At 41.2% G+C, this 23,268-nt stretch overlaps 1 protein-coding gene across 1 annotated transcript in view; it reads left to right on the top strand.

Annotated features, from left to right (window-relative positions):
• The window catches only part of SNCAIP (synuclein alpha interacting protein), a 228,152-nt gene that overhangs the window by 179,817 nt on the left and 25,067 nt on the right, over window positions 1–23,268 (top strand). Inside the window, 3 exon segments of the mRNA XM_061558015.1 lie at window positions 2,152–3,218; window positions 14,080–14,259; window positions 22,081–22,194. Coding sequence (XP_061413999.1) covers window positions 2,152–3,218; window positions 14,080–14,259; window positions 22,081–22,194 — 1,361 coding nt within the window.

Here is a 23,268-nt window from a genome sequence, read left to right as displayed (position 1 = left end):
CCACCCCTCTCATGTAATAGGTGCTCGCTAACAACAGTCTATTTAACGTTATACGGGTGGGTCTTTGTCTTTGTTTACATTTAAATTTCACATCGCGGCAACAGCATGAAGGGCACTGCACTTCTGTATGTTAACAGAGCAGAAGGGCCTTTGGGTTATGTGTTTGTGCCAATTATGTCATTTTCTGTTTGAAAGCGCATGCGAGGATTACATGCTTTTGTGCGCATGTACTCTACGTTGGCATTACACGTTTACACTTGCAGCTGAGAGGGACTTGGGCAAATTATTTGGCGATGCTGCTGCCACGTTGGTAGTCGTGCACAAGCAACGAAAAACTCAACGCACTCGTCGACAACACTGCATTAATGCACAAAATATATTTCATATATTTCAGTGAGCGATGTTACGAGCCGCCCCTCCTGCACATCAACAGAGAGGCACAGTGAGGTAGATAGATTTCGTGAGGATTTTAAACTTAACACCACGGGGCTTTGACGTTTTATTTTATTTTCTGATGACCGGTGTTTAAATGGGCTTATACATAGTTACCTTAAAAGTGCATGTGAATAGTCTCCAACCCTTATTTACTCTATCTCTCTTGCCTCTCTGTTTATGCACTATTGAGAATGGCCATTGCCCGATACATCGGTCAATTATATAGATATTGTCTTTGAAGGCTGTGTTGTTGACGAGTGTGTTGAGTGTTTTGGCAAATGAGGGTTGGTCAAGAAGAAGATAACGATCCGTATTATGCGCCAGAAGCCATCAGCGTACAACAGCATGCATGAATTCATCAATGTAAAATTAAATGTGTTTGTGGTATAACGATTCATCGCCGGTGACTCTATAAATGGTCACAATTCTAGGTTTCAATTTGATTTTTAATTTTTTGTTAAATTCCCCTACAAGCGATTAATGTAGCAGCCTCCAGTGTCTGCAAGGGTCACGTGAACCCACAGGACATGAATCATGATCGATGCATGTATCGTGAACTTAAAGATTATATATCAATATGTGGATCAATGCATCTATACCCCCATAACATAGACAAATGTGTTTGTGTAAAAAAAACATCAATAGGTTATGTTGTATCTTTCATGTGTTCTTCGAAAACAGTTTCAACAATGCCTCCGCTCACTTTGTTGTCAATCTTCTAGTTGAAAGGCCGAGAGTTTTTCCTCATCAGAAAGATGCATCGGTTACCCTGGCTATGGCCTCGTGTGTGTCCATTTTAAATGGACAACTCGAAGATGAATTTTGTTTGCAGACTATCGGTAAATTTAACAGAATGTTTGCAGCTACGAGGGATACAGCTACATGTGGTTTCTCTTGGTGCATTCTCTTTTGGTTCTTTCGGTAGAGTCACGTAGGTATAAAATATTTAATCTATTTTATTTTATACCTACGTGACTTTACCGAAAGAACCAAAGAGTACGGATCCCTGCAGTCACGAAAACTTCAAATCTAGATTATCTTGGTAGATTCTTAATATTCCTCAGCATTGTTGCGACTCACTTTAATTTCTAAAGCAGGAGTTACACAGGAATCTCTTCACTCAAATCTTTACTGGGAGATTGGTAATTGACAACATTTCGCTGTTTGTTATTTCCACATGCCCTGGTCTTCAAGGTTATGGTGTGTTTTCAAACGGCCTTCACGCGCTATATTGTTATACCACAAGGTCTGTCATTTTGTTAAAGTCTGTCTTTATGTGTACTAGAGTACATTCAGATGCTGTGCCAAAACTATGATGCCTACTGGGTTGTTGTGATACTGGCTGAATTTTATAAATCCATCTTGCCAACACCAATAATTCAATACGACATTTTTATACAATATTCTGTCAAAAATGACAGCACATCAATTGTACAACCTTTTTGAAAAAATTATTTATTTTTTGTTACATGTGGCATATTTTTTAAAATGAAAGTTTGAACTCCGTATGTATGGGTCGACATTTGTCCCATTCATTTTTATGAATTTCTGTGCCCAGATTCTACTCTAATGCAGTCAGAGATCACAACAACTGCTCCCTTGTGTGCCCTTCTTATAAACTCTGGATACGCCACCGAGCGCAAGAAATAACTCTGTTCCGACTATAACGGAGTGCAATGAGCCTGATGCATATTATTATTATTGTTCATGTTTCAGGTGGTTCTCTTCACAAGCTCAACCCAGCCGTGCCTGGAATGTTCTTAGAAAGCAAATACCGGCCTGTGAAACGTGTACCCCCTCTCACCCACCAGCCGCCGGAAACTGGCCCAGCTTTGCCTCTCAAGCCTCAGCATCCTGTCTCAGCAGGGCACAGTAGCTCGTCGCTCCTCAAGCCTCAACATCCAGCGGTGACTGGGAGCGTATCAAGCCCTCTAAAAAAGCACGCATCACAGCAGCCAGGGGCTGTGCAGCCTAAAGTCCTGGCCCAAATTGGGCACGATGCACAGCTGGGTATGAGCATGGGCAAGCAGGGTGGTTCAAGCTTGTTTGCGGATGCCAAAGTGGACCAAAGCAAAGCCACGGACATTGGTGTCAAGATGGGGCTCATCGGGTCTCCAGAGCGCCAGAGCAAGGCCCGGGCTTCTCCGTACAGCTTCCAATTCTTGTGGAAGTCCCTCGGAGAACTGGAACACTACGATTTAGAGTTAGATGAAATTTTGGACGTTCCATATGCAAATTACCAGTCAGCTGCCATGGACACAGGCGAGGAGCGAAAGCCCGAGCCTCAGTGCAAGCTTGACAGGGCACAGAGCTCGGGTCTTTGTTTGTCTGCCACAGAAGCTCAATGGGACCCAGTGAACGGCAAAGCTGTGACGAGCCAGAGCCACACGGCCCCACAGACCAAAGCGGACGTGCACACAAGCTCAGACGAAAACGGCAAAGGCAAGGACAGACAGGGATGCACACAACCGCACGAGATCGATGTACATGAGCAAGACCTCTTAGAAGCAACGACGACAGGTCTCACGGTTGGCTCTTCATCAGGTGGGGCATTCAAGTGTCCCGAAGCAGAAGTAATCAGCCAAACTCTACCCAGGGTTCTGAATTCCATCTCGGAGTGTGCGGAGGGCGAGGAGGAGAGAGGGGCGGCTTGTCAGAGTGTTACGAAGGAGCATGCCGCTCGCGGTGCGATGGGAATAGAAGTACTGATGCCCCAGCCAGAAGAGATGACCAAGGCAAGGAGCATCATCACTGCTATTGCGGAGGGCCATGTTTCCCTATTGGTATGTACACCTTCATCGATATTTTAAAAGATTTGTTTCATAATTTGCAGTAAGACATGTCACCTTGCTTTAAACGGTACTTCAAACAAGCCGTTTTTTAATTCTTTTGTTTTTCTTACATGTAGCAACTTTCATGGTAAATATAATTAAATGATAGAATATAATTGAATACAATTTTAAGAATATGTGGCCAAAACTGCAGCTTGTAAAATGTTAAGCATGCCTAAACACGTTTTGAAACCAAAAAAAACTTACATTTCATATCACATAAGTATTGGAATTATTTTAAAGCAGCCATCTGTGTTTAATATTTCATAGCAAAAACAATTACATAAATTGGTTGCCAAAGACCATTCTTTTAATGAAGCCCATTAACTTAAAACAGCGTAGTTTTCAGGTAAAAAAAATAAAGCAGGTTTCCTACAGAGTAAGCCCTCAGGAAGAGGATATTCCTTTCGCCTGACCTTGTGACGGATTGTCTCAAGTGCTTCCAATGCAGTGTATACAAGGGAAATCATTGCGCGCAATTTTTTCTTGTTGAAATAAAGTCCAATTTTGTAAGGACTTTATCCGTGCGTGACAGCCCATCACTGCTTCATATCCATGGAGGGATTTGCAGCCAAATTGAGCTGCTGCCTCTCTTGGCTGGAGAAAGGCACTGATACTGGGGTGGGGAGGGGGAGTTATGGGGTGGAGGAACAGGCCCGCTCTGTTGTCTGGACTCCATTAGTATTCACCGTCGAGCGTGGCAACGTGTGAGAACGGGAGAACAACTCTCACACCATTGGTGGCTGGCAGCGAGAGAATGGACGGGCCGTTGGGTTAATCAGGCCTAGATCTCCATCAATGGCCGCGCTTGGAGGCCAGTGGAGTTTGTAAAGAAATTTTCAGTATGGCTGCCAAATAAATTCTGGGTTTCCCTTGTGACCGTAGATCAATGTTGGCATAATTAGGCTGCTGAGAGCAAACAGTAAAATGAAGATACAAGGGCGTTTTGCCTGAGGGAGCTTGAGTGCCAAACAATTCCATTTTTTGTCACTCAAGTGGCGATACCAGTTTGGGAGATTCTGTAATTCGATGCTATAAAGTTTTATTTGCTTCGTGGGAATTTTTTTGATTAATTATTAATGAAATACAATCATGCTAAATTGTTTTCCTACTGCTTAAAATATGAGAAAATCATATATGGGTATGACTGCAGTTTATAAGTGCAAAGCAGAATTTATGTTTCGTGTACGTTAAGTATTATAATTTGAGACAACCTCCCTTCCACATTAATAGATGAGCCATTCGCAATATAATTCCAGATTACATTATTATGCATGTTTTGCCATTCATAAGACAGATTATGTAGGTCACAGATTATCATTTGAATCTTTGTGATTTTTTTTTACAGTATAATTGCAGGTATTTTTATAATATGTAAATATTCATAACACCGTTGTACAGTGATAATTTTAGTTAATTAATCAATGCAGTCCCCATGCTATTTTTTTTGGCACAGGAACCACTGTTATTTACCTCGACTCATTTCTTATTGTAAACAAAGGGGCTATGAACCAGTGCTTAAATAACATATACTTTATAATTCTACATAGAACATAGTGAGGTGGCCTTATTTTTTAGTTAATTTGTGTTTTTCAGCGATGTAAAAATTAAATATAGTGCCTACATTATTTACCTGGCTACCGTTGGAATGTCCAACAAAATACAATTTTATGAGGCCAGGTTCTTTCTTTATCTCGTACCCAGCATCAATAATTCTTAATAACTTACAATGATTGTAGTAAATCATATAGTTTAAAAAAAAACTGCTGTCTTTTCATGCCTGGCAGTTGTGTGGCAATCTCAAATTTAGTGCCTTTCATTAGAATTCCACGAGAGTTTACTAAAACCAGGAGAAGCTTCAAAGGGACGTCAAAATGTTAGTTCCACTTCACTGTATTTGCAGCATTGGTGGTTGGGCGCGAAATTGTTGTAGCCATAAGCGGTTCTCAGATCGAGTAATGGCCACCGCACCAAGAGAGTGGGCTCTGCTTATATCGGGAGATATGAAAATGCAGAAACTGAAAAAAATTAAAGTATTCTTGTGATGGAATTTCATAGAATACCATTAGGGACAATAACGGAGCTTTGTGATAGCACTTCCTGCTAGCAGGGAAATGTTCCAGCACATATTGGGAGCGATTTGATTGGTGTCTGCCATGAAGGGCAATAACTCACCCTCTATGCAGGCAAGCAGCCTGCTAGCACGACGAGAAAAAGATATTAGGCCACAAAGGGGATACATGTTCCAGGTTCATTTTTATGCTGAAGCCAGCTGAATGTACAGTATACACAACGCATTGGCGGGATAATCAGGCATTAGTGATAATTTTGTAAAATGACACACTGGGCTATGCCGTAACGTGCATGTTTTTAAACCACCCTAGTTTATCGCTTTAATAAGATTACTACGCTGTGTATGCCGTTAAGAGATTGTCCATGTTTTTAAATGCATACTGTATGTCCAGGGAGGAAACGGTAGACTTGTAATGATTCACCATCCTTGTCATTTGGTGAATCGGCAACATGTGGGGGGGGGGGGGGGTCACTATTCAGTCCACACATAGAATATACAGGGTTTGATTGATTAAAAGTATTTACAAATAGCATGGGGGGAAAACACCCCGTTACTTGGGCATACATTTAAAATACACATCATGTAGTTGTGTCAGGGGCAATGTGAATCCATTACATAACAGGCATCATGATCAGCCTTGATCTATCCACCGCTGGATGAACGCCTCTCCCAGCCGTTGCCATCCCTCCATCAAGCTGTTGCCCATGAGCTGGAACTTCTGTGAAAAAGAGCCTCAAAGCTCATCGGATTCCTCCAGTCTAAACAAAGATTCCGATTCCGATGAGCTGATCTCATCGATTCACCTCCACGGGCGTCAATCTTTGTTGCCATTCCATCACCAGTTCTGTCCATTGTTCTTCATGTCTTCTTGCAATGGGTCCTGCCCAAGCCGACTTTGGTTAACAGGCAACACTATTTTAGATTTGAAGCTTTCGTGACTGCAAGGATTCATACTCTTAGTTCTTTCGGTAAAGTCACGTAGGTAAAAGGTGAAAACCTGAAGACGGAAGCTTGTGTTGCCTCCGAAACGTCGTGATTTTTTTCATTTTTTTACCTATGTGACTTTACCGAAAGAACTAAGAGTAGGCAACACTGTGTCTTATACCTGTGTGTGTGTTCTCTAATCCATGTGTTCCGTCTTTCTGTCAGTGTATCCCTAACTATTCACCTCTCCGTGTTTATTTTCACGCTATTCAGCTTACGTTTCTTTCTCTTGTTTAGTGTTCAGGTTTCCAATCCGTATGACATTTGGCATGTAATATACAATGCTTTAAAGTGTTTTTCTTCAGGGATATTAACATGTTGAATTTCACAATTAGTTCAGTTTTACAAAACCACTCCCATCTGCTCTTGTACGTCTTTTTGTTTAATAATTTTCATCTCTTGTCAATCTTCAATAACTGCCCTAGGTATCCGTGTGCTTTTCAGTTGTATTCCTCCAACAGATATCTTAAATTGTGTATTGACGCTCTTGTACGTAACATTCCCCAAACAAATACTAAACATTTCGATTTAAAGCTTTCGTGACTGCAGGGATTCATATTCTTGGTTTTTTCGGTAAAGTCACGTAGAAGGGAAAACAATAAAATAATTTTAAAAACAATAAAATTCTCAGGACGTTTTTATTGCAACACTTTACCAAAAGAACCAAGAATAAGTACTAAACAATTGAAGGTACTGTATGGCTCTCTAAACATCCTCGTTGCATCTCTCAAAAATCTTCAACGTATTGCAAGCGAGGATTTTAACACCGCTTTGTTCAAAGGATCTGCATCATGGAGCAAAAGAAACAAAGACTCCCCTATGAATGAGCGTAAACAGACAGCAGCCTTTTACTCTCACACCAAAGAGACAGTTGGTGGCGATGGGGGGGATTCACTAATGGCAGCCTCACTCAGGCGTCACGGCATCCAGTCCGCGGTGTCTCCAACAGCACGAGATGATACAGGGAGCGTGCAGGTAGAGCCGCCGAATCTGATCCTCAGCGAGGTGAGAATAAACAAGGAGTGAGGCACACAGAGAGAGGAACGGAGACACTGTCACCAGCACGAATGCACTCAATGAAGGGGGGAATGCATGGGGTGTAGGTTTGCCACCTCTGAGGTTTAAACAACCGTCACACAACACATATCACGAGAAGCAGAATGTCTCGCAAATAGTGCCGCAGCAAGGGCAGGATGGGCCGGGTTTTGCATGGCAGATGGGGCGGGCAGGGCTTCTCCCGGGTGTCCCTCCCAAGGGGACACCTCTAAAATCGGGAGCCGAATACTGTAGTTGGAAACAAGCAGTAGCTTATTGGGGCCGGTGCTGGTGGCAGGGGGGGAGCTGGTGAGGGTGGCGAGGATGGCACCTCGCCATGGCAGCCAGAAGGTCTGGCTACGGGTCTGCTCACAATACCAGAAGAAGGGGAGAACTACATCCAACTGCATTTTCTCAAGTGGTGTATTATTATTACACAACTTACAGAAACCAGGACTTTTAGTGTCTGAGGAAAACTGACATATTTGCCAGGGCAGCTACCTCCAAAAGAGCAGAATTCTGGGAAAGTCAGCACAGGTGGCAGTCCTAATGGAGAGGGTCCGATGTTCTACACGTGTGGTGGTGGTGTGATGTCCTCTTGAGTAGTGTATCCTGTCATCTTCTCTTCAAGGTTGGACCCATCAACGTTGAGAGTGAATATGCTGAAATATGTTGAGTGCGCCTTTTGGCGTCATCTGGTCCAACACCACGTGAGACTAGGCTCTACGGAAAGCTGTCTCGGGTGTGGACCAATCAACTTCAAGGACAGTGCATACATTATCAGAGTTGTGTTTTTTGTTTGCATTATGGCTGCAGGTATTGTGGTCTATGCAAACATGACTCCTTGTAAAATAGATGTCAGTGTTGTTGCCAGATAGAAGGGTAAAAAAACAATTATCATATTTTTTACTGGAAAATGAGGTTCCAATGGTGGAATATGTTGGTTCTGTAGGTGAAATATCTAGATAAGGACTGTGTAGCCCCCAGGTCGGTATTTGCTTCCGTTGCCTTGGATAAAATCTGAAATGCCAATGCAAAATGAATCATGAGGTTTTGTTCTGGATCAAAACACATTCACCTCATGACGGTTACATTCCCTTCTGGAAATGTCAGGCACCCTGGTTGAGGAACTGTTACAGTCACGCAGTGAAGTCTTATTGCCGGGCCTAGATGGATTATGGGTGAATATTTGTCTACATTTTTTGTTTTAATTTCATTGTAATGCTTTTTGTGTTAGCCTTTACTTTATTTTTTGGGAATCATATATTCAGTCTCATAACGACAGCACGAAGTTTACTGATTGTAGGCAGCTAATGCAAGTAAAGTAATCCTGTATTGGTTTTTTTCCTCCATTATGGTTACATCAACAGCTATATGATAACTGCATAAAATACAGTAAACTGTTGATTATTCGTGGTTATGGAAGAGGCAACCTAGATTAAACAAAACACGAATATTGGAAAACATGTATATTTGGCTATAAAAATGCATGTGCGTTTTGCTTACACATATATTTTTGCGGTTGTCCTGATTGGTTTCTTAGATTTTCTTTGGGTTGTGCCACGTGCTACTACATCAGTCGAACAACACTAATAACAACCCGAAAACGAATCAGAGATATGGATATCTTGTCTACCTGCGTAGAATGTTGGATGAAGATAGAGATATGTCTTTTGTTCTTATTTGTTTACTGTGACTGGACTGGCTGACCAATGACTAGTGAGGTAAAGCTAATAATTCAATATGTAACACTTTTTTTATTCCTAGGTAGTAAGTGTTATTTTCTAATTTCTTATGCCTCAAAAGTATAAAAAAATGGCTATTATTCCCTCACAAACTTTGCTTTTTTGACCAGGACTTTATGCGAAGGAATGACACAAATGCGCACGTTTTCTCATTGAAAATAGGTACATTTCAAAATATCACTGTCCTGGTCACAAAAGCAAAGTTTGTGGGGAATAATATCCATAGAAAAGAACACTTACGACCCAGGAACAAAAACAAATATTTTTTTGTTACACAGTGTATATAATTAAACCAGCGTGTGTGTGAAGCTGTATTCAATTTGCTTGCCGAAAGCATGGTTATGCCACAACCCCCTGGATCATAGAGAGTTAAGTCGATATGATATTGCCTTAGCCTAGTAAATAAAGGGATTAGTTTATGATTGTTGGGTTTGTAGCGAAATCTCTCATTAAATAAAGTTTCTGACATGATAATTTTCCTTTACGTGCTTTGGGTTTGTTTCTCAATTTAAAACAATCGAGTAATGTTGAAAAAATACCGATCAACACTAAGCGTGGACGTCATTTCACACGGTAAAAATAAGTAATATCGTGTTCCCCAGGTTATAAGACGCTCTAGAAAGTAAGACGTTCCAAAAACTTGTCCCTAATGTCAATAACATTATACAAATCTGGTTGTAGCACACACTTGCACACCTACCGGATTATAAGATGCATCCTCAACTCTTTCTTTAAAATACAGGTCAAAAAGTGCATCCTATAATCGGAAGATATAGGTGATACACATTGAGTGTTACCTACAACTATTAATCGTATTACAGTAACGAATTCCAGTAAGTATTTAAAATGCACAACTCTTGCTTCCTAACACTGCACAGATTAAACGTTAAAATATGAACAATTAAAATTAAAAAAAAAGTTTTTCATACCTCAAGTTCCCTGAAGATGATACACTCTCTGCCTTTTCTAACCGTAGCAAAAACGCTTTGTGATGTCACTCACAGCGCACCTTTGTGACATCATTGACCAGGGCACACGGCATATAAAGACTGCATGTAATGATGCTCGAGGGCTATTTTTACATTAAATAAATGGAACCATATTTTATTACATTCTACCATGTAATTATTTATTTCTCAAAATGTTTCTAATTATAACTCACCTCTGAAGAAGCTGCGTGGTTTTGTTGGAACCATCTGAGACAACCCGTTTTTACTGAAACGGTTTGCATCACATATTTACAGCTTATGAAATAGAACACCTCATGATTTATTAAAATATAATAATGATGCCTTGTAATAAGAATAACTTCTGACGATTTAACAGTTTTCACATTCGTGCTGGTTGAACATTTTTTTTACACATCGCAAAAAATATATAAAATGATACTTTGTGCCAGATATTGGTAAAACATATATACAGTATATACAGCGTATCTAACATTCAAGGTCAAGAGGTCATCAAGGCATCACAGGCAATGTCTCTGATGCCACCAGACCATGCCAATGCTTCCTTCTGCGAAATCTCACAGCTTTTGTTCCAACGACATTTGATCTCCAGGGACACACAGTACCCTAGCCTTTGGCTTAACAACAGAGTGGTCAGAGGTTTCAAAAGAATGAGTGAGGACCAGGCTGAACTCGAAGTGAGGTCTAAAATTAGAGGTCATGGAGTCATTGCAGGAGAGCAGCCGTGGTGGAAACCATGCAGAGTGTACTGGGTCACGGGGACCATTAACACAGATCTATTTGGAGAGGTGAGAGAGAAAAGATAACCCCTTCTCAGTTTTTAACAGAGAAAAATACATTTTTAGACAGAGGGATATTTTCAGTCATTAAGTGGTCAATGTGGGTTTGTTTTATGCTGTGCGCATTTTTTCCCATTGTTTTATTAATGTTCACGTTTATGAACCATATTTCATAGCAGGTAGTATGCGCGTAATATTGCATGCGGTTACATTGAGAGACACAAAGAGGACACGTGGATTAGGAAACACACGCAGGTTAGAAGACATCATTCTAATTGTTGATAAAAGTAAGCGGGATTGGGCAGAACACGTCATGAGAAGTGACGGTGGCCAGTGGTCAAGAATAATGACAGTGGTAGCCAAGGAATGGAAGGAGTCTTGGGAGGAGATCCACAGATGCGAGTGAGCCATGAAATCAACTATTGTGCAAGTGCTATTTGGATTATTACATTGCAGGATCACAAGAGAAGGTGGCGGCTTTGAGAGGCATTCATCCAGCAGTGGATTGACCATTGCTGATAATTTTTGGGATGGAAGAGACGGCAGCAATCTGGGAAATGTACTCGAAAAGATGTAACAATTCTACGTTGAAAAAGCTGGTCATGTTTAAAGAACCACGACCATCAAAAAAACTCAGATGTTTATTTGAGGTCTATCTGCTAAAACTCATGTGCAATATCTCTAATTTAGGGCTCGCTGAACACAGCTAACTCAGCGTTATATTGTTAAACAGTTTGTTCAGGAAGCAGCACGCGCCTCATGTCAACCCATTCCCTTTACCGGCTCCCCACTGCTGCACCGGCCTCTTGCACACACGCACACGGGCACGCACGCGCACACGCACCGAATAAAATCCTACCCCGTACTCCCACCCACACAGGCTCAGTACCCAGGTTATTCCCTTCTGGTATCCCCTGGGTGATTGAGAATGAAAGTTATCATCAAAAATATGCAAACGTTGCAATTCTCGCAAATAAACTAAAACGGTATTGAAGGTTTTATTTAATTATAATTTCTATATATTTTGGGGGCTTTGCAATACTTGTTTATTTATTACACGGACGATCCAAACATTTATCTTTCAACGCGTTGATAATTATAATCATGACATTCTCCGTCATCGCTACATCTTCCCACCTTGAATTCTTGGCACGTAGTGATTCAGCCCCATACGATGTAATGGAGTGTCACGATTCAGGGTCACAATTTAATCCAGGAATCTATTGTTTTTTAGCCTATTTGTATTGTCTCATTTCCACTCTTATGTCACACTCGTGCCGTTTTATTCATCAGCACTGACTCTTTTGTGCTATTTGTACCATCTCAATGGCTACTGTCTTTCGTGCTGTCTCTTTTAGATTCATTCAAGCCACCCGCTGTGACAAGTGTTTCGTAAAATAGGCACGAATTGAAAACATATTGATTCTTGCACACATGATTCAGAGCATGTGTCACGAACGTCAGGAGCAATTTTAATTGATGAATTGTCACGTGCCTCCCGCAAGTTTTTGCTGCTCTTTGCACGGGGCTTCATTATTTTACTGCTGGACTTATGTTTGCAATCAAATCAGGCGAAAACAGGGGGCCCGTCATGCATCAGCGCAGGTGCACTTTTTTAAATACAGCTACATTTTAAAGTAAAATTCTGTGCAGAAAAAAAACCGAGGACGTATCATTCAGAATGGGGGAAAGCAAATTCTCTTCATGCGCATGGCAATATGTTCAGGAGCCAAATGCCAATTTCGAGGTTTGTAGTCTTTATATTCCTCCATTGAAAAGGCAGAGGCTACAGTGGTTTACTATATACGGGGAAGCATAATAACTGAACGTGCATCGATATGCACGTTGTATTTCCTTTGGCTAATTTCGTCATTTTTAATTGAAAGCAATGTTACTCATTTTTACTTTTGATTTAAAGCTTTCGTGACTGCAGGGATTCATATTCTTGGTTCTTTCGGTAAAGTCACGTAGAAGGGAAATAATAAAACAATAAAAATATAAAACAATAAAAAATTCTCACGACGTGTCGACTGCAACACAAGCAAGCATCATCAGGTGTGATGATGATTGCTTGTGTTGCAGTCGTGAGAATTTTATTGTTTCATTTTCACTTGTTTCATAAAGATACGTTTTAATCATATGAGGCAGGTAGCTATCAGATAACCTTATCTATGGAATGTAATATATGATTATACTTTCGAATTAAGTGTAAAATTTTGGTTTTGTAAAAAGCAGCGGCATGCTAGAGAGAATATTTTTCTTATGCTTAGCCGTAAATTTGCAATGCAATAGAGGTTTATATGTTACTTTATTACATTTGCAGACGTGGAATTGCCAGCATGTTCATTGTGATTTATGGACAATCGTTTAAGACTGGAATGCTACATTCAGCTTAAGTAAATGATGGAGATGTTATTGTGAGAATTAAACCTATGCCATGTAGGTAATGATCTGAATGTATATCTTGGTATAGGGTAGCCGGCCCATATGGGGCATGGAATAATCTAGTTTTGGAATAAATCCAACATTTTCATTGGGCCTTGTTTAGCTCTATGATATTAAGTCGAATTATAAAACTTCATAATTAATTTCACAGCTTTGCTCACGGTATTATACATGCTGATGATGGTAAACATACACCATGAACTAGTGATAAACATCCGGGTGGTTTTGTGGAATTAGAGCTCTTGATTGAAACTTGTTATTTCAAATTGCAGCCAGTCAGTGTTTCATCCATCTGTAGTTCACAATATAATGACCACTTAATGGGGAAGTCAACAGCCGTCGTTTTATTGAATAACTAATTTGCAACATAAGCATTTGGCCTTTTTACCACTTGCTTATGAACATTGTCCCATGATTTTTTGAGTAAGAAGCCAATAATTTGTATTTTAACCAGTGCATGTAGATATTGGAACATTTTATCTTACCCATATAACTTTGTTGCAGACTCCCAAAAGTCCCCTTTTCCATTTTTGCTAAATGTATACAATTTGCATGCATTTCAGATGCTTAAGGCAGCTGTGCTTACATAGTTTTGGACTGTTTGGATTGCCTTGACAGGTAACGGTGAGTATCACAAATAATACAAGGGATGACATGAACCAAGCGGCTGTGACATCGGTGAGGAAGTTATGCGTCTTTTACCGTCGTCCTACGTTATTCCCGTAAAGGCCCGTGCCCCCTTCCTGCTTGCAATGGTAATGATGCACGGCTCCTGTCTCCCAGCGCAAGCAGCTGTCGGAGAGCGCGGAGAGGATCCGTGACGAGGGGGCAAACAACGTCCTGCACATGGCAGCCGCCAGCGGGCAGCTCGAGTGCCTTCAGTACCTGGCCTCTGCCCTCCCCGAGGACGGGCTTTTGGAGCGGAATGCAGAGGGCCTCACACCCACGGCCACCGCCATCAAGGTCCATCATTAGCACACGCCCCCCCCCCACACGCATGGCAGAGATCCACTGCTCGAGCCGTAACGCCGCCCGCTGTGTCGAACGTCTCATCCTTCCCGGACGTAATTATCTGGCAATTAAATTAGAGGGAATTGCATGCGTGGGTGGCGGTGCTAACGCACGAAGCTCAAATTGTTTACCATCATCGTTGGCAAACGATGATCCGTGATTTTCTGCAAGATGTCCTCTTACAGTAGGTGATTGAGATAAAAGGGCGCCCATTTATTTTCTTCACAGAGCATCTCTTTGGACCGGTGCAATTGCTTCTGATAATGTCCATTTCCAGGTTTATTGTGGCAAAGAGATATGTCAATGAAATCTCACAAGGTGCTCTACTTTGATTCTGATCCAAATGAAATGAAAAAAACATGTAATCAATATGTCGCTCAATATCTATATCAAGATCAAGAGGTCATCATGGTCAATGGTATTGATGGCACCACACCCCCACATCACACTTGCATCAGTCGGATCCTTCAACTCAGCTTGGCGTAACCCTTTTAGAAAATAATGAATTGCAATATTGTTCTTAAGTAAAACTATGCTATGGGACAGTACAGTTTACATCAGCTAATTTTTACGCCCTTTTTTCCAACTAGTGCTCTTGGTGTCATGTAATTAGAAAATATAGATTTCCATTCAGAAATGTGTAGCTAGTTTTGCATCATCCCGTGCCAGAGAATGGCTACGGAAGATGATATCAGAGAACTGTTTCTGAAGCCAATAAACCTCTTCATCCACACAAGGAGCATACGTTTAATACCCTGCAAAGTATTTTTTATTGCATGTAAATCAAACCAAAATGTTGAAGTCTCAGAGCTGGAATAAGCAAAATGAAGTCATTGATCACCAGACTGGGACCATCAACTTTCTATACGTGAGAGCAGAGCTTATATACAGGTGGCTGCCAGTATTTGAGCCCAGTGTTTCAGCAGATCCGATCGCCCAAGGACTACGTTATCAAGTCACACTCATTACACACAAAGTGCTTTCCACAAATTAACCACAATACTATGCTGATCTCACCAAGAAGCATAAACCACCACACCAACTTCGGTGATCCTCCAGTGGCTTTCCAATGCGCTTCTACAGTCATCTGTAAAGCTCTTCCTTCCGATATTAGGAAGCCACTGGAGCTATGCATTTTAAATCTAGATTGGGAACTCAATTGTTTATAGCTGCTTTTTGTGTTTAGTTTGTTATCCTTCCCCCACACCTCCGATCAGCATGGATGGCTACATATGGGGCAAGAGAAGTTCAGCAAACATACATTGGTAACCAGACTGGGACCATCAACTTGCTCCACTTAACAACAGAGTTTAAACACAGTTGGCTGCCAGGGTTTGAACCCAGTGGCACTGGCTCAGTGCTAGGACCCCTGAGCCATATGACAACATTCAAGCTTTACTCTTCTACTGATAAATAATTAATCAGTCATCAATATGCAAAAGCCTTAAAAAGCAAGCGCTTTAATAAGTGTGCATTATTAAGACTCTGTTATGGAAAACATATTGCCATGAGTGCCAAGAGTAAATCTCATGCGTGCCGTAAATGGTTTCTATTGGAGGCCAATGAATCAGCACTCTCTGAAGTGACCGGTGGGTACAAGTCCAACAATATGCCATCAAAGAGACCACAGAAATAACTCAAAATTACATCTCTAGCAATCGCAGCTGCATCTTGCTTAGAAAATATCTACTACAAATCACATCCATCACATTACCATTGTCGTGAATTGCTGAGCTGTATATTTGGGTTGAGTTTTGTAAACTTATGAATACAAATTACACCACAAGCACGGCAACATTTAAAAAAATTACCGGGCCTAATTCCAGCTCCACTCTTGACATGTGGAAGCTATCACGTTTTGGAATAGGCAACTTCATCCAGTGACGCTAGGCTGTTTTAATATTGGAGCCTTCGAATTGAAATGCTTGGATATGTATATTCAATTTACATATCACTTTGGTGATGAAAACTACATTAACCACACATCATTTATTTTCACAGCACTTACCAACTTTAAAACCTCGATTCCTCTTGACTCCGATGTGTACTTTCTGAGCAAGCGAGTATAATAACTGACCTCTAATCACCATAATCTCTGTTAATTCTATCAATATTTTTATTCATACCTGCTCATTATTGGATGAGCACCTCAGTTTCACGTTCAATATCTTTCTGGGTAATTAATTTGAGGTATTGACGATGAATGGATCTAGATATAACAGTGCTCTCAGATCTCTCAACTTTGAATAAGGGTCATTGGCTCACCATATTTGCCTACTATATATGTATTCTTTGGGTCTTTCGGTAAAGTCACGTAGATAGGTTCAAAGAAAAACTACGACGTTTCCATCGCAACACAAGCGGCCGTCATCAGGAGAAGGGGGGTTAGCTTCTAAAGCAATAAGGGAGTGTTAGTAGCTATGATGAGGCATTTTCAGAGTCTATATCTGTACACTATTGCCTTTAAACTTTCATGAATACTAAACAAAGCATCTGAGTAAGTTATATGAGAATGATCTGGGGAGCGGTGGCACTGTGGTTAGTGCACTGAGCTCCAAACCCAGTGACCTGAATTTGATTCCCGGCAACAGCAAACACCAGTAGTCAGTGGCATTTGAACTGATCCTGTCTCCACCCACTGTCTTAACCAAGCCACACTCACCAGCGTGGCGAAGTATGCTATTCAAAAAATCGCATCACAAACACGGTCTGGGAAGTGGATTGTTAAAGGGGCTGTGGACTTATTATTATTATTAATATTTGGATACAGATAGCATCAAGTGAACTACCAATTCTCCAAACATGCCAGTTCTGAACTGCATGCTGATGTTGATGACAAACGAATGTTATGCTTGTGGTATTGAAGCGCAGTATTATTGGCCCTGCTATGTTTAGACAAATTATTTGGCGATGCCGCATTTGGCAGTGGTGCACAAGCACAGTCAACAAACACAACTCAACACGTTCGTAATAACATTCATTTCTAGGCAGTGTTATTGACACATGTATCTGCTATGTACGGGTATCTTATTTTGACTCTCATAACCTTTGCAATTTACATGAGACTAAGAACAGCAATACCTGGCTAACCATGAACACACATGTACCATTCTTGGCAATGCAGGTTTTTTCCGTGCAAATATTACGTTTAGAATGTGTAAATGGATAAGATATGATAGGGTGTGCAATGAGGACCACTTGAAAAGTAAAATGTTTATCTCTTGCTGGCCAGCATTATCTTTATAGTTTTGTAAGCTATGTCAAGCTATGCCAAGTGCCTTGAGTGAAGATGCTCTATGAATATAAATTAGATCCGATTATAACCAGTGACTAATATGAACATTTGATTGTGTACAGTTCTCCTGCACACTGACACGTAATAAAGTTGCACATGGAAGTGTACCACACGGTGTTGATGTCAACAGGGTCAACCTTTTTGGGAAACGTTTCCCTTTGTGACAGATAATTCAGCTAATTTGGCTTTTTGACCCATGCGCTGCTTATCAGCTCTACCATGTACAGTAACCTGGCACATGACATGAATTCCTTTTTCAAAATATTACAACAGATGGGTCGAGGGGGGGTGGAAGCCATTAAATCTCAATGGCCTTCCCGTTTGTAAATATTTTCCTAGTTGTGTCTATATGTGTAGCCTCACTGTCTAAGCATCCCATCATGGTCTTTTAGTAAGAGGCAATTCTTTGTGCAGGTGGAGTAAGCCATATATTTTTCTTTCATCATCATCATATATTTTATCATATTTTTTTTTTATTACATGGTCCCATGGCAACAAACTATTTGTTTCATACCTTTGCTCTAAAATTCGCTTCACTATCTTTAAAATCTTTGAAAAATGAGGCCGGTACACATATTTTAATTTGTGGTATACCAAGAGATTACTGGGTGGCTCTGCAGTCAGAACACTGAGCTGGCAATGATCTTCACGCTAAAACCAGGTTCCTAAGTGGTAGACAATTGTCTTAACCTGGACACTAATTCCTGCTCAACGATCCCCATCATTTAAAATTAGATGTTGCCCTTGTTTTGGCTACATGCCTGCTCTGTGAATTAAATGCATCGGTTTCACTTTTATGCGACCATCTCTTGGCAGAGTGTATGGGAAAGTGCGCCCCCTACTGTATAAAGGACAAGCACGAAGTGTAGGTGCCGTTTTGGGCAATGGACCTTCTGCACACCGCACAGCGAAGAAAGGCCACTGCCCCAAACAGCACCTAATATAGACTTGTTTTAAGGCAGTGTTATTGATGGACGAGTGACATTATTTGAGCTTGTGCACCACCTCCAACGTAGTTTCGCCAAAGGATATACTGTATAAGCACTTGAAGTAAGTTTTTGTAAATGTGTAGTGATGCAGATCGGAGACAGTAAGACTTGGAGGCACTTGTTTTATTTAACAAGCACCATCGGGACAATACGCACCCTACGTGGGTGCACACTATTATAATAAAGACCGTCTATTGTCGACGGCACTGCTTAGTTAGAACAGTTGGTAGGCTGTCTGACTAGCAGTGCCCCGGGATGGTGAAGACGGAGACAACGACGAGGAGATGGTGATGACGACGAGATGGTGACGACGACGAGATGGTGACGACGATGATCTTGAACAGCACGACGGGGATTCCACTTCCAGCAACAGCCCCGAGCTCCCGCTCAGGGCCCCCTCTTATACTCCCAGTGTGGCCTTGCTCTGCCTCGGCCATGCCCTCTTTCTGGAACCTACTAGCCGGTTCCCGAGGCTTCCCGATGGGCCCCTTCTGTGACCTTTCCCCTAGATGTCCCCCTCTCGTATATATTGTGGCCTTCTGACGCGAGTACTGCCGTACACCGCAGTTACTCTTTTCCGCCAGCAGCCAGCGCTATACCACTACACATGTACTTATGTTGAACCTCTTTCACACCGTATGGAGGTGCGGGAGAAGGGCAGAAAACTAAACACAAAAAACTGTTATAAAGACGTAAGTTTTCAAACTATAAAAAAACTATATTCTTTGGTTCTTTCGGTAATGTCACGTAGATAAAAATAATAAAATTTAAATAAAAACCACGACGTTTCGATCGCAACACAAGCGGTCGTCATCAGGAAAAGGGGGTTAGCCTCTAAAGGCAAACTGTTTATAAAGGTTTGAAATTGGAATCCTGTGAAATATCTTATCCGTAGGCAGTTCTCTGATACACAGTGTGCACTGTTCCTTTAGATTTTTTAAAATTGATTTGTTGTCAAATGAATATGACACTCATGCCACAATTGAAATAGATTGGCAGGGAAACGGACCCAACAATTACAAACGAAAGTATGGTATAGTGGTACATGCATAATAGGTGGTTTGTATTCATGTTTATAGTGCAGTGGAATCATTGAGATAGAACTCCCATCAGCTATATTTGGTCGATCCAAACAAACAACTGCACAATGCTTGTGTTCTCGTATATCGAGAAAAGTGATAACGCCTTGTGTATATTGACGTGTCAAAAACTTTTACAATGCCATTTTCAAAAATTAAGAAATTAATGTACCCTCATTAGCAGTTTCATGAATTAATTTCAGTACATTTTTATGCAGCTTATATCTTTTTTTGCCTAAATGATATACATACAGTGAAGCATGTTCAAGACTCGGCGTTTGAATGCCGTGCCTTTAAATAAACCCGGCCATGTGTGTCACCTTCAGCAGATGGCTATTACAACCAATGTATTTAATAACCCATTTGCAATTGTATTTTTAATCCGTGGTAAAATACGGCAGTATATAAATAAACAAATGCACATATATTTTTAAAGCCCCTGTTAACAAAATCGCTAGTCATTACTTTTTCTTATTACAATCATTAATCTTTTCACCTGCAGCAATATATTATTTGTTAACTGCATCCCATCATACAGAGGATTTCAGACAATTGTGGAGGCATAATTAATAGCCTGTGTTTGCACGGCACCTTTTGCATTGTCTGCAGGATGCGGTATTTCCAGCCGTTGCTGGAGACTCTAGACTCGTTTATAAAAAGGCTGCTGAAACCCACGGTCACCTCGTGATACAGCTTGTCGCAGATTCTTCACTCCTCTACACCAAAGGATGGTGGATGTGAAAGGGTTAAACGATCCAAATTGGTATTACGCTAAAGTCCGAGAAATCTGCTCTCCTCTCAAATGTGTGCTACACTGATAATGTCCAGCGTGGTGACATTCTGTATAATGCTAAATGCTAAATGGAAATGCACTTGTTACAGTGGTGCTTAAGACAATGTCATAAATCGTACGGCTGCTTTTAAAACAGGGCTACAAGAGCACCCTAAATCACACGCAGGGTCGTGCGTTAACTGTTTCACTATTGCACACCTATTCTTTGGTTCTTTCGGTAAAGTCACGTATAAAGATAAAATAATAAATTAAATAATAGCATACCAGTAAGCGTTTGGCATTAAGAGCAATCGCCTCATCATGGCGTCATTCAACCCTATAAGGTGATGTCACCGCGCCCAGGCCATAGGCGTTGATTGAGGGACGATGACGTCATGTGGAACAGATTTAAATGTAAATCACAGGAAACTCAACTTACAGACGATTCCACCAGTAATACGCGAGTCACTCATCCAGAAGATTTTGGCTCCCATCGGTTTGTACTGGATGTTATTTTTCTAAATTTTGGGAGGTAAAATGTTGTTAATTTCGACAGGTTACAGTTTTGCAGGCACGTCTTCGCCAAGAGATACACTTTGTTTAACGCGTTATTCGCATGACGTACCATTTGGAAAATACAGAGCATGACGGACGGACACGCGCATTATATATGATCGTTTATACAAGCGGGACGAAACCAGAGCACCCGGAGGAATCCCTCGTGTGCGGGGGGGAAACACTGTATCCCCGTACAGATGGAAACAGATGGCAATTAGTCCACTTGCTGTACTGCCTTCTCTGGCGAGCCAGGGTATGGCACCTTGACACCCACGGGAAAGGGAGAGTCACTACATTTATGCAATCCACCAACACTCACTGCCAGCTATGTGTTTTATTTACGTAAAAACATGATCTATGATATTGTTTGGTATAGCGATCAGATATACTATTATAATCTCTTATTGTAGCATTTTCTGGCATAAGCAAGCGTATATTCTACTCGCATTCATATATTGATCTTTAATCGAGGCAGTGATTGTCAGTAACATTCATATTTGGAATTTATTGAAAGCTTATACGCATTAGAATTGTCTAGTTATTAGAAATGTTTTTGGAAAAAGTAGAACATTTGTAAAAAATATAATTACAACTTCGATCCTAAATCTGCCTTATAGTGGTACACCAAAGGGCACCATCTGCAGTAAAGCATACACTAGGAAGTATAGTATGGAGTAATTTGCAAGAGCATTCCACCCTGTACCTAAATGACAGATACTTCATTCAACTGTTATGCACGTCACAAGATTAAGTGTCGTAATAATATGAGTGCATTCCTGGTATGTTCAGCTAAAATGTGTTTCTCTCATATGAAGGTTCATATATATAGATACAATGACATGAATATACAAACAATTGAATCAATTATTATTGTTATAAAGTTATTAAATTCAATTACTAACATCGGAGAGAAGAGGTCATTGACCAAAACGTTGCTTTGCTTTTTCTTCCATCACCCTCTTTGAGGCGGCGCTGTTGACGAACGTGTGTCGCGTTTGTGTGCTTTCGTTGTTTGTGCACTCGTGCGCAGCTGCGTCGGCAGCGTTGTGACAAGTTGTCTGTCTGCTTTGTTTCGATCAGAACGGTCATCTGGAGAGCGTCATGTGGCTGGTGTCGGAGACCGAGGCGGGCGCCGAACTGAGCGTCTCCGTGGAGAGGCCCGCGCTGATACACTTTGCGGCACGCTTTGGACAGGTAGCGCCCGAGCCCACGCTGTGCCCTTCCGCTAATGTCATTACGCGTTAAATCGGGTTGCGGAGACATCCTAAATCACCCGGGGCTTTGGACCTGCCAAGATGCCCCCTTTGGGGTCGCAAAGCTGTCGCCGGGTTTTGATCGCCATCGTTTTGTTATTTTATGTGCCGAGGCGCTCGGTCTCGCTCTTTAACGGAGCCTGCGTTCGTCGTGCATACAGATGAGAACGATCTGCATACCTTGAGCGCTCGGCTGCTCCGAACACACTATCGTGCATTACAAGCGCATAGGACCAAATTGATTTTCTCTGCGCACTTGTAACGCATCTTCCATGCATTGCTCGTGATTTCTATCGTCACGCAGAAACCTAAATGTTGATAATTAAAAGGATCCTACCTCGTATTTCTATACAGTTGTTCCGCATTTTTTTAAATGCTGAAATGTGCCTGGTCTGACCAGAGTTGGGAGAGTGGTAATGTTTCAATTAGGCATTCGGTTGAGACATCCAATTATTGAAAATAGATTTTCATGAAATTATTCCCGACAAGTATTGTGTAAATGTAAATAATTAAATAACACCGCATGCCTTCAGATCAATGAATAATTTCTAAATGTCCCTCGACAATGAAACCTGGTAGCAAAGTAACCATGTATTCAATATTCATCAATTTTGGTGGCTTCTGGAGCTAATTGACATGACATATTTTCATACTGCTTCACTGTTGCTTAACTCCTTTAGCAATATCCGCCTGAATACAGGGATAACCGTTGACTTAAAATCAGGGAAGGTACAGTAGCTTGATCATATATCTTCAAAATTCACCCAGTCAAATACTGATGTGAAAAGCATTAATAACGGGACATTAGCCTCGACCTTCCATGGTAATCATGTTGTCATATCTGACTTGTCATATTTCCGCAAACATTTGCATGGAAAATGTTGCACGTGCATGTAAGGGTGTATGATGTCCAAGTCTGACCGTTGAAGAAATGGTTAATGGATGTGTCAGCGTTCATGCATTGAATTGATCATTCAGGACATAACTGGGCTATCATTACCGTGATAAACGAAGA

Source organism: Lethenteron reissneri, chromosome 24, assembly GCF_015708825.2.
Source record: "Lethenteron reissneri isolate LAM-NWPU_2019-01 chromosome 24, ASM1570882v1, whole genome shotgun sequence".
In the NCBI taxonomy this organism is placed as follows: Eukaryota; Metazoa; Chordata; class Hyperoartia; order Petromyzontiformes; family Petromyzontidae; genus Lethenteron; species Lethenteron reissneri.
The sequence above is the reverse complement of the archived record's forward strand: the minus strand, read 5'-3'. Positions and strand labels throughout refer to the sequence as shown.